The sequence below is a fragment of the Nicotiana attenuata genome, unplaced genomic scaffold (assembly GCF_001879085.1).
Source record: "Nicotiana attenuata strain UT unplaced genomic scaffold, NIATTr2, whole genome shotgun sequence".
Lineage (NCBI taxonomy): Eukaryota > Viridiplantae > Streptophyta > Magnoliopsida > Solanales > Solanaceae > Nicotiana > Nicotiana attenuata.
Genome location: NW_017671729.1, coordinates 47,166 through 60,334, shown reverse-complemented (window position 1 = coordinate 60,334; position 13,169 = coordinate 47,166). Strand labels below are relative to the sequence as shown.

Here is a 13,169-nt window from a genome sequence, read left to right as displayed (position 1 = left end):
GATGCCAAAAGGGGGAAAAATAATTGCACTAACTAAGGGGGAATGCAGAGCTTAATAGGGACTTAAGGTCTTTCTGGTTCACAATTTGGTTCTTTATGGCTTTTTCTAGGATTTTCAATTATAAGTTTGTCATCATCAAAAAGGGGAAAATTGATAGGATACAAGTACTTTGGTTATAAGTACTTTACTTTATGTTTTGATGATCTAACAAACTTACCATCCAGAACCAGATAAGGAACATGTTACACATTTACAAGACCTCAAGATCACAAGGTTCCAGGTTGGAATTCAGCATGGAATATGATTCAACTCCTCAGAGTGGAAGGAACAGTTGAGGGACCAGGTCCCTACCAGTTCCCGAGGAGACTGTACGAAGTCAACTCTGCAGCTGGAAAGTTGCTGCTTGCACACGCTACAGTGCAGGAACAGTGCTGTAGTCAACTTTCCAAGGAAGACTTTTTACCTACCTTGCTTGATCCATTACATGTGATGTCACACATGTATATATGCATTCAAGGGAGGAAAACCAAAACACTTGAACACTTATAGATTTCACTCAAGCTCACTCACGTGACTATCCAATAAGCAAGTTTCATGTGCTTCAAGAACAAAGAACAAAATAACTACGGATCAGCTCCCACATAGATTTATTGCATGTCCTTAGTTGAGTTGTAACTTTGTAAAAGTTCTTTAACTGTATTTCCTATCTAGCTTGTTTAGAAGCATTCTATAGGAACCCATTTGTAAACCTTAAACCTGCGTGTTTAAGTCTTGGCTAGAGTTAGTCAAGTTTCAAAGTCTTTGTAATAGAGTTATTGCAAAGTAGCTTGTAACAGGTGTGTTACAAGTTAGTGAGGGACTAAGAGTTTAATTCCTAGGTTGTATAGGTTGTAATCTAAAAGTTGCTCAGTAGTAAAGTTGAAATCCTACATGGGTAGGTCATGGTTTTTAATCTCGTTGAGCTGGGAATTTTCCACGTAAATTTCCTCTTGCCATTTAATTACTTTTGTGTGTGTGTGTGTGTGTGTGTGTACTATTGGACCTGATAGAGAACTTCGTTCTCTATAGAGTTTGGTAGACCCTTATATTCTATCACAACCCAATTCCTATTTTTAATCTTAGCCATTCACTCAAACTTATCCAAGGGCCACAATTAATTCCGGGGCATTTGCATCTATACCTAGTTTTTGGGTCACCTTTTAACTTATACCTGCTTTGCACAAAAAAATTGCAAGCGTACCGACTTTTTTGGGTAACTACAGACATACGGGCTTGAAGTGGCAAAAATTTATGTCTGAAGTTTGATCAAAGCAAAACTTCAGACATTTTTGCCTGAAGTTTGACCTGACTTGCAAAGGCAATCACACAAACTTCAGTTCATAGTGCAATGACAAACTTCAGTTCAATAAAACTACAACATGTTTTGGCTGAAGTTTTTGTTTTGTAATTGCTGAACTTCAGCATTCTAGGAGCTGAAGTTTTGTTTTATATTTGCTGAACTTCAGCATTCTAGGAGCTGAAGTTTTTGTTTATATTTGCTGAGCTTCAACATTCTAGGAGCTGAAGTTTTTGTTTATATTGCTGAACTTCAGCATTCTTAGAGCTGAAGTTCTATTCTGTCTTTCTTTGAAGTTAGATGGCTTTAAAATATAACTTAAGCCTTGAAATCAATGGCAATAGCAGGAGCACGGACGTTCTCAATATTACCCTTGTCCAATTCCTTGAGGAACTCAGTGTAGGAATCAATGGCAATAGCAGGGACGTACCAATTAGGCTTGGCTACTTCCATGAAAGTCATGAGATGCATCCTCTCATGACTAACAGTGCTTTGATCCATCCTCCACTCTGATCGAATCGCCTCAGTGATTTGCAGACATTTAGACAGGGAAATATAAAAGCAAAAACAGATTCAAATTGAACTTGAACAAGCTTTAGCTTCGTGGATGCCATTAGAAATGCATTTTGCTGTACTAAGAGAAATCATCTTCAGAATGCTTATGTTCCATGTAATGCGAGTTCCATGTGTTTGAGAGAGAAAAAAAGAAAGAGAAAAGAAGAAGAGGAATAGAAGAGGAGGAAAAAAGGAGCGCATAAGTCAGGAGGAAGAAGAGAAGGCGTCTGAAGTTGTAAAAATTAGGGTATAGGTTAAAGAATTTTAAAAATATGAGTATAACTTAAACGGGGGCGACCAAATAGGTCTCTCCGTACAATTTCTACATTAACTCCCCACCCCAAAAACCCTAAAGACCCTACATCTCCTCATTCTTAAAAAAAAGGGCCAGCACCCCACCTGGATAGAGAAAAACCTTCAACGGCAGACTCTTTTGGGACTGGATGGCCTCTCTCAATCTTGGAGAGCAACGAGCAGTAGCAGACCACCCCCAATAGAGAACTGACATTTCCCTCCACCTAGCAGCTACCACCGTTAATCTCTAACCTAGCAGGACCCCCCTCTACCCCCACCCCCTCCCCCAACCCCCCACAAAAAATTCCCATCGTCCCCTCTCTCCTATCTTCGGCAGACTCCACTGGTTAGAGAGATCAACCCTTCCCGCTAGAGTTTGGCCGGAAACTTTCAGATTTGGCAGACCCTTTTCCGGCAGCGACAAGAGTTGAGTCGAGGTCTCCGAACATCCTCTGCGTGAGGTTCAAACGAGGTTTTTTCGTTGTTTCAGTTGAGGTTCATTCTCCATCTTTCTTTACAATTATTTAGTTAAACTCAATATTTGTTTTCTTCTGATAAGTTGTAATCTTAGTTTTTAAATCTTGAATAAATGTGAGAGCTTAGTCTAATCCCAAAACCTTGTGATTGTATACATTGGTGCCTCCCGGGATTGCCTGACACTTGGAATGAGCTTCTATATACGCGTATACTGTCCCGTTCTTGATATTCTATAGTGAATTTTCACGGATACTCTTGGGCTATTTGACTGCAAATTGCTTGTTTTTTTCTCAAGCTAATTGATTCCTGTTACTATGATCTTGTGATTTAGCATGTCTAATTCAAGACAAACCCTCCAGTGGTAACAATAAATACATAGATATTAAATAGTTTTTCTTTTCTGTAAATGTACACATAATCTTGTGATTTAGCATGTCTAATTCAAGACAAGCCCTCCCACATTCCTTCCATAAATAATTCTTAGATGATTCACATCGTTAGAAATGCTTTTAGGCGCGCATTTACTTTATTATCGTGATTGGTAATACGTTCGCGTGACATAATTACGATTTTCAAAATTAAAACCAAGGTATGCGTTCGCGCAACTTTGTTGAAACAACCTTAATAATAATAATAAAGTGCTATTAATTGTGTATACGTATGCGTGACATGATTCTTAACACACAAAACAAAACGAATACACGTACGCGTGATTTGTTTCAAGATAATTTCATAATCACAAATAAGCAAGTAATTAAAAGCGGTAAAAGGTAAAATGTACATAGGTTCTAAAATGTGTAATTAGATATTTAATTAAGCCAGATATGATTAAAGCGACCGTGCTAAAACCACGGAATCCGGGAATGCCTAACACCTTCTCCCAGGTTAACAGAATTCCTTACCCGGTCTTCTGTGTTCGCGGACCATAAATAAGAGTCAATTTCCTTTATTTGGGATTAAAAATAAACCGGCGACTTGGGACACCATAAATTATTCCAAGTGGCGACTCTGAAATAAATAAATAATCACATTTCGATTATCTCACGACCCAAAATCCATTAAGGGTCGTGATGGCGCTGGACACCACTGTCAGACAAGCCAACACTATTTAACTAGAGATTCCTCGTTTTAAATATTTCCGGAATCACTTCTTTTATACATTTAAACAATAAATAATAAGTTCCACTGAATGAATACTAATATCTTTAACAATTTCAAAATACAGAATAATCTCACAGACATCCCAGAACCCGGTGTCACAAGTACATGAGCATTTACTAGGGAATGAAATAAAATACAGTAACTGTCCGGGATACAAGGTGGACAGAAGTAATAATACAGTACAATCCTCTGAAGGAGACTCTGCTGACTGTGGGTCGTCCCGGGAAGTGCAGCTCACCTAAGTCTCTGTATCAACCATGTTGCTACGCCCACCAGGCCGCTAGAGATACATGTGCCTGTGCAACAAAAATGCACAGCAAGTGTAGCATGAGTACGAAAACAACATGTACTCAGTAAGTATCCTGCCTAATCTTGAAGAACTAGAGACGAGAGATCGACTTTGACACTTACTAGTGGTCCAATAATGATACATTAACAATATGACAAATCGAGGATTTATATGACATGATTATAATTCAATAGAATGAAGCAAGTAAACAATTCTTTCTTTTATGTGAAATTCCCAAATTTCCCTTTTTTTATCATTTATACACATATATTCTCAAGCCGGGAAGGAACAATATCAACTTCAATAAATTTCAAGGCAAGCAATACAAGCATGCGAAAATCATGGCGAGGTCGTACGGCACGATCCAAAAATATATAAACTGTGCACTGCCAGAGAATCGAATGGCACGAACCATAGATACATCTATTTAATCTACCGAGGCGTTCGGCCCGTTCCACAATAGATAAACACATTTAAATAGTCAAGTCAATAATTCATCAAGGAGCAATTATTCAGGAAAAGGCAAGTTTCTCTTTTAAAAGTTAGGAAATGATATCTAGTCTTTTAGAAATTCATTTACACGTTCGATATGCTTAAGCATTTTTAAATTTGTCAACAAGGTTGCATTTATTACTAGTAAGCATGTTTCTGGGTCCTAGACTACCCGGACATAAGCATAATAGTAGCTACGCACGGACTCTCGTCACCTCGTGCGTACTTAGCCCTCACAATTAGCAGCACATATTCAATTAATTCACCTATGGGGACAATTCCCTCGTACAAGGTTCGAAAGGAGACTCACCTCGCCCCGAAGTTCCATAACCGGCATTCCACGCCCTTCCGAAAACTCAAATTGATGCACAACGCTTCAAAACTAGCCAATAATTATGCAATTCCATTAATATATATTCAATTACTCATAACAATCCAATTTATAACAATTCGTAATCCCGATTGAAAAGTTGACAAAAATGCCCTCGGGCCCACGTTCCCGGATTTCGAAATTTTTCGAAGATAAAGTTTACCCATAACCTCACGAACTCAAATATATAATTTACTCTCTATTTCATGTCCAAAATCGTGGTCAAAATCCAAAAATACACTTTCTAGGTCTTTCCACCAAAACCCCAAGTTTTCCATTAATTTCCATGTTAAAATCTACACATTATCAATGTATATAACTCAAAATAGGTAGGATAAACTTACTTCCGAGTTGCTAGGTGGAAGCCCCTCTCAAGAAGCCCCAAAATCGCCCCCAAAATAGAGAAGAAATGAGCAAAATGGCCAAACCCCGCTATTTAATGAATTCTGCCCAGCAACTTTCGCACCAGCGCACACCTTGCCGCTTCTGCGAGTCCGCATCTGCGGAGCCTCCATCGCACCTGCGCTAATCACCACTTCTGCGGTCCTCCATCTCGCTTCTACGCTTGCGCAGATGCGGTCAAATTCCACGCACATGCGGTCCCAGCCTAGCCGGCCCATTTCTGCTCCTGCGACACAAAGGTCGCTTCTGCGGCTCCGCACCTGCGGCCCAAGTCTCGCAGGTACGGTTACACCAGCAGACAGCATCTTCAGCTCTTCCTCCAAATTCCAATTCGATCCGTTAACCAACCGGAATCCACCCGAGGCCTCCGGAACCCCAACCAATCATGCCAACCAGTCCCAAAACATAATGCGGACCTGCTCGAGGCCTCAAATCACATTAAACAACGCCGAAATCACGAATCACACCCCAGTTCCAACTTTATGAACTTTAGAACTTCAAACTTCTACATTCGATGCTGAAACCTATAAAATCACGTCCGATTGACCTCAAATTTTGCACACAAGTCATATTCGACATTACGGACCTACTCCAACTTCCGGATTCGGAATTCGACCCCGTTATCAAAAGGTCCGCTTCCGATCAAACTTCTCGAAAACCTTCAAATTTCTATCTTTAGCCAAATGACTACAAAACGACCTACAGACCTCCGAATTCACTTCCGATCGCGCTCCCAATACCGGAATCACCATACGGAGCTATTTACAGACTCGGAATCCCAAAAGGATATTGATAACACGGAAATGCACTTCAACCTAAATTTATGAAATTCTTCCAAAATGCTAACTTCCACAATTGGTGCCGAAACATTCCCGGGTCTTCCAAAACCCGATCCGGACATACGCCCAAGTCCAAAATCATCATACGAACCTGCTGGAAGCTTCAAATCCTGATTCTGAGGTCGTTTACTCAAAAACCCAATCTTAGTCAATTCTTTCAACTTAAAGCTTCCGAAATGAGAATTCTCTTTCCAAATCAACTCCGAACTTCCCGGAATTCAATTTCGACCATGCGTACAAGTCATAATGCCTGAAGTGAAGCTGCTCATGACCTCAAATTGCTGAACGACGCGCTAGAGCTCTAAACAACCGATCGGGTCGTTACATTCTCTCCCACTTAAACATATGTTCGTCCTCGAACGTGCTGAGAACTGCACCGGAGTTGTCTGAAATCACTGTTTAATGCTTTGAGCACCTACCCGTGCTACCACAGTTCAGTTGAGCACATAACTTGATCAAATCTGAAGATATTCTCTGTTATTCAAACAAATAAGCTCAGAACCCAATTCCAATATCCGGAATTCTCCGCCAGACCTGCTTCCAACATATGAACAGCGTATCAATCACTACACGAGGTACCAGAACATGACTGCATACCTTTGCTGAATTCTCACCATACACCACATCATTCACAGAACCGTAATAACATTCTCTGATCATAATTACCAACATTGCCCGAATCTGATGCTCACAATGCACCTCATGATATATATAAGTCTTGTTCCAACTCTTACAATACTGCCACAACGGAAGAGACACGTAGAAATTCATAGCCAACTACCGGGTCAACAAATCATTGAGGCTACACTCCTGACAATAACATTACCTCATTCTGAACCAAATAACGATCTTTGCTCTTTAATATACTTCATACAATCCGATTGTACGGATCCTAGATCTAATAACCTTGTCTCACCCAGTACGAACTGCTCAGGCAACAAGTCACCCCTGACATGGCCAAAAGTCCCATATGATGCCACAACGTGCCAATAAGCTACCAACTCGAACGTGATACATAAGGAAATGAACTCTGGAAGGGACTACTCAAATCACGCAAATATCATGAACTTTCCTCAGAAAATGGGAAACAGAACACACAGAATAGTGTATAAGGGACTGCAATTATCATCACGCTGTTGCGGCGCGCAACCCGTTCCGCACATAAAACTCACATAAGGAGATACACGTCGAGCTAAATTGCTCATTGCAAACAAGCACGCTAAGTGCATAATACCGTCCCTGAGGGGACATATAGCGCCATAAGCTAACAAACTCAAGCACAACTGAGGTGCGATATATGTTCTGAAACTAAAGAGCCATCCTGCTCACATAACACCATCGCTACGCGGAACCTCAACACGTAAGAAATTTACCAAGCCGTTTCGCAACTCACACGGCACAATATAGCATTACATGAAATAGCCGACAAAGAAATAACATCCAACGTCCGAATAATCCTCCATAAGGAGAGCTATGCTGAAATGAGCACGTTCGGCCTGATATGGAGCCTATAATCATATTTAAATCCATCCATAGACCTCAAGCCGATTCTAATCGTACCGAACTAGGCCAATAATCTTTTCTGGGTCCATAATAACCCCCTCCCCCCTTTTTTTCCCATAACACACAAGAACAACCATCATAACTTAACTAATCCTCCACAGTCCACAACCCAATAAACCGAGTGCCCTCCAGGCATAAGTTCTCAGATTAATGATATCACCACAATCTTCCCGTGGGACACGCTCCCACGATCTTCTGTAGCAGATAACAAGTCTGCACATCCATACCACCGGCCGCTCTAACGCTGAAAAGCGATCAAGAATCCATAACCAGGATACAAGGCCTCTTCCACAAAACTCTGATCCCAGGTGACGCTGAAGACAATGCCAGCTTACTCTAAACATTCAAATCCCTTTCATGCGCATCCGAGCTCGTGACATCCTTGTCAACACCAAACCGCAACCTCGTTCCTCACCTTCAAATTCCACACAACTCATGGCACCTAACATGCCAACCTGCGATAGTACAAGAATTTCATCACCACTCCTGAACCACTAACATGGTAAACACTTCCTCACATGGAAACTTTTTACTTAACTCATTCCAAGAGAACCATAGCAACACACGAGTGAATTCTCGCAACCGCAGAAGATGCAATTCTTCAAGTAGTGGCCTAAGCCACCATAGCTCTTTCCGGGATCCGCCTACACATAGCAGGCCATGATACTAGGATACTTCCGAATATAATAAATTACGGCGGCCGACAAGCCGCACACGCACCATCACAAATCACTTGCATAACTTTAATCACACTGAAGGAACTGATCACTACCACCAGTATGCCAACTCAACCATGGCTAACCAATCCAACCTCTTCCAATTTGTCCTTAATTGCCTTAGAATAATAATAACTTCGTTCAACACATAGTGCATTCAACCCGAGTGGCCTCGTGGCACGAGACCATGCTGTCTCAAATTCCACGGACCACCTCATACCTTCCTTGTGCGCATATTCGCATCTCGACTGGTACATCCATTCTGATAATTCTTCCATGAATCCGAAGTCTCTTTCTCCTTTTTCCTCCCAATGCTACACTGCAAGTCAAAACATCATAGAACATTCTGAGCCTCTTATCATAAGCTGCTACACAAGCCCGATTCCTAAACACATTGCGGGCTCAAATCCCTAGACACCGCATTTTTAACCTTTGAATTCACTAGGACCGTTATTGAGAGTCATCCACTCTGACATGGTCCCGAATATAATCATCTGCAAGGCTCCGCTAGCCCATGACCACCTTCTCAAAGAAGCACCCGGCCGAATCACTTTCCTTGCAACTCACTTCTACGCGAAGCATAATTCCCGAGTCTCCCTAAAGTTCGAACATGAATCGATGATGCCATTTATAGAACACAATCTTCAATTCCTTTGCTCAAATTGCCACTTATGTTCTTTTCCCATAGCCGAAACAACTTACCAATACGCCGATAACCCGAAACCTCACAAGAAGATAATCATACAACCCAATCGTAGGCAGTGGGACTCTCCCACTTAGCTTGAAGCCACCATTACACAACTTTGGAATCCAACAAGATTCTTTCTCTCTTATTGACATGACCTTGCGTAATTAACCACCAGATTCCCCGAAATCCTTCCTTTAGCATTTCATGAACACTCTGAATCTCTAGCAACATTCACATATTAGACCTCTTACCGGATAGTTAATGAAATCCTTCGTCGAAGCATTGCCAACCGCGCGACCGCTGATCTGCTCATAGGAGATAACCCACATGTGGAGATTACACGCCGACATCTTCCAACGTCGTTGCACTAGGAACAATCACTACGTCATTCATAACACATCATGAGCCCTGCTCATTTACCATTTGTACTAGTCCGTTCACTCCTTAGGGACATCAACTAAATGGGCAACAATGTCTTCCAATTCAAAGTTATGTTGTATCTTCTTCATATCAAGCAGCTCCTTTCCGTCGTATCAATCTCCCGCCGTTATGCTAGCCAACATTTCAAATTAAGCTCGTAGACTCATTCACTGTCCACTAAAATTCCCAAACCACTCCTAACTTTTCTCAAGGGCGTAATTATTCCGCCACTGAACCCACGTGCTACTCTGCCACTCTCCTACTTTGGCCAAACCCTCTTCTTTAAGCAACTATTCGACTTCCGCTCCTTACACCTGGCCTTCTAGAAGTTTAACCACCGCATGACACTTCCCACACATCCTTCCTCATCCTTTGCTGCTCAGCTGATGCCTTAGATCAAAATCTATCTCGGTAGCACTCGAACCAATAGACCGCTACTAACTTTTAAACCTTTCCGAAGATCATCTTTCTCGAGCCGTCATCATTAAAAATACACATTCAATCCTGAACCACCGCACCCCGCAATATCTAACAGCCGTTTCTCCAATACTATCTTAAAATATCCTGCCCCAAAGGCGCATTGTAGAAGGTCTTAACACCGGCAAACTTAGTACATTCAACAAGGACAACGACACCTCATCACAGATGAAAATTCCACCACGCTTGCAAATACCAAGCCTCGTTACTCCATCAACCCAAGTCTGAACATCCTTAGCCCGATTGCCTTTCCCATGTCGGGAATAAAATATCGAATCTCTAAATCATGCACTGAGCAAACCCCCCTTCGAGTCATTTACTGCCCCGACACGTAGGCAAGCATCCTACCATCATATCAATAGCGCGCGACAAACGTTCATAAGCATCATGGCAACTTGTGCCTAGCCTCAGAGCTCTCAGAAGTGCAGCTAATGAGCTCAGATGACAAAATATCCTTCCACAAGGCGACGACAATAGTCAAATCAACTACGTCGGGAGAAGCATCCCGCACCACCTCTGTGGTACCTTTAAAATTTCTCAATTCCGGATTTATAATAAGCGCTTCGCTTCGCATAAGATCGATTGGAAGGAAATAAAGGCATAAGCCTCAAAGGAATCAAATCGCACGACGAGAAAATCAAGAAGGGAAGTGCTCCTAACATCCCTGCAGCCTTCCAAAGATAAGTACATACGTCTCCGTACCGATCCGCGAAACTCTACTAGACTTGCTCATGACTTGTGAGACCTACAGGAACCTAGAGCTCTGATACCATGTTGTCATGACCCAAAATCCACTAAGGGTCATGATTGCGCCGGACACCGCTGTCAGGCAAGCCAACACTATTTAACTAGAGATTCCTCGTTTTAAATATTTCCGGAATCACTTCTTTTATACATTTAAACAATAAATAATAAGTTCCACTGAATGAATACTAATATCTTTAACAATTTTAAAATACTGAATAATCCCATAGACATCTCAGAACTCGGTGTCACAAGTGCATGAGCATTTACTAGGGAATGAAATAAAATACAGTAACTGTCCGGGATACAAGGAGGATAGAAGTAAAAATACAGTACAATCCTCTGAAGGAGACTCTGCTGGCTGCGGGTCGTCCCGAGAAGTGCAGCTCACCTAAGTCTCTGTATCAACCATGCTGCTACGCCCACTAGGCCGCTAGAGTTACATGTGCATGTGCAACAAAAATACACAGCAAGTGTAGCATGAGTACGAAAACAACGTGTACTCAGTAAGTATCCCGCCTAATCTTGAAGAAATAGAGATGAGAGGTCGACTTCGACACTTACTAGTGGTCCAATGACGGTACATTAATAATATGACAAATCGAGGATTTATATGACATGATTATAATTCAATAGAGTGAAGCAAGTAAACAATTCTTTCTTTTATGTAAAATTCCCAAATTTCCCTTTTTTCATCATTTACACACATATATTCTCAAGCCAGGAAGGAACAATATCAACTTCAATAAATTTCAAGGCAAGCAATACAGGCATGCGAAAATCATGCCGAGGTCGTACGGCCCGATCCAACAATATATAAATTGTGCACTACCAGAGGTCGAATGGCAAGAACCATAGATGCATCTATTTAATCTACCGAGGCGTTCGGCCCGTTCCATAATAGATAAACACATTCAAATAGTCAAGTCAATAATTCATCAAGGAGCAATTATTCAGGAAAAGGCAAGTTTCTCTTTTAAATGTCAGGAAATGATATCTAGTCTTTTAGAAATTCATTTACACGTTCGATATGTTTAAGCATTTTTAAATTTGTCAACAAGGTTGCATTTATTACAAGTAAGCATGCTTCTGGGTCCTAGACTACCGGACATAAGCATAATAGTAGCTACGCACGGACTCTCGTCACCTCGTGCGTACGTGGCCCCCACAATTAGCAGCACATATTCAATTAATTCACCTATGGGAACAATTCCCTCTTACAAGGTTAGAAAGGAGACTCACCTCGCTCCGAAGTTCCATAACCGGCATTCCACGCCCTTCCGAAGACTCAAATTGATGCACAACGCTCCAAAATTAGTCAATAATTATGCAATTCCACTAATATATATTCAATTACTCATAACAATCCAATTTATAACAATTCCTAACCTCCAATCGAAAAGTTGACAAAAATGCCCTCGGGGCGACGGTCCTGGATTCCGAAATTTTTCGAAGATAAAGTTTATCCATAACCTCACGAACTCAAATATATAATTTACTCTCTATTTCATGTCCAAAATCGTGGTCAAAATCCAAAAATAGACTTTCTAGGTCTTTCCACCAAAACCCCAAGTTTTCCACTAATTTCCATGTTAAAATCTACACATAATCAATGTATTTAACTCATAATATGTAGGATTAACTTACCTCCGAGTTGCTAGGTGGAAGCCCCTCTCAAGAAGCTCCAAAATTGCCCCCAAAATAGAGAAGTAATGAGCAAAATGGCTAAACCCCGCTATTTAATGAATTCTGCCCAGCAACTTTCGCACCTGGGGGCACCTCGCCGCTTCTGCGAGTCCGCATCTGTGGAGCCTCCATCGCACCTGTGCCAATCACCGCTTCTGCGGTCCTCCATCTCGCTTCTGCGCTTGCGTAGATGCGGTCAAATTCCATGTACCTGCGGTCCCAGCCTAGCCGGCCCATTTCCGCTCCTGCGACACAAAGGTCGCTTCTGCGGCCCCGCACCTACGGCCCAAGTCTCGCAGGTGCGGTTACACCAGCAGGCAGCAGCTTCAGCTCTTCCTCCAAATTCCAATTCGATCCTTTAACCACCCGGAATCCACCCGAGGCCCTCGGGACCCCAACCAATCATGCCAACCAGTCCCAAAACATAATGCGGACCTGCTCGAGGCCTCAAATCACATCAAACAACGCCGAAATCACGAATCACACCCCAGTTCGGACTTTATGAACTTTAGAACTTCAAACTTCTACATTCGATGCCGAAACCTATCAAATCACGTCCGATTGATCTCAAATTTTGCACACAAGTCATATTCGACATTACGGACCTATTCCAACTTCCGGATTCGGAATCCGACCCCGTTATCAAAAAGTCCACTTCTG

At 41.8% G+C, this 13,169-nt stretch overlaps 1 protein-coding gene across 1 annotated transcript; it reads right to left on the bottom strand.

Moving 5' to 3' along the window:
- Positions 1-1,654: 1,654 nt before the first annotated feature.
- On the bottom strand, positions 1,655-12,746 carry LOC109209895 (ubiquinol oxidase 2, mitochondrial-like). Its single transcript, XM_019373253.1, has 2 exons — positions 12,593-12,746; positions 1,655-1,845 (listed from the first exon to the last, which is right to left on the bottom strand). The coding sequence occupies exons 1-2, from the start codon at positions 12,744-12,746 to the stop codon at positions 1,655-1,657; spliced, it is 345 nt and encodes a 114-aa protein (XP_019228798.1).
- Between the last annotated feature and the right edge of the window lie 423 nt (positions 12,747-13,169).

Excerpts from the sequence above, each read along its gene's own strand:
- LOC109209895 (XM_019373253.1), bottom strand. The coding sequence starts at position 12,746 with ATGGGCCGGCTAGGCTGGGACCGCAGGTACATGGAATTTGACCGCATC. Across the intron at positions 1,846-12,592 it reads AAGCGGCGAGGTGCCCCCAG|AGTGGAGGATGGATCAAAGC; the intron begins GTGCGAAAGTTG and ends CGATTCGATCAG.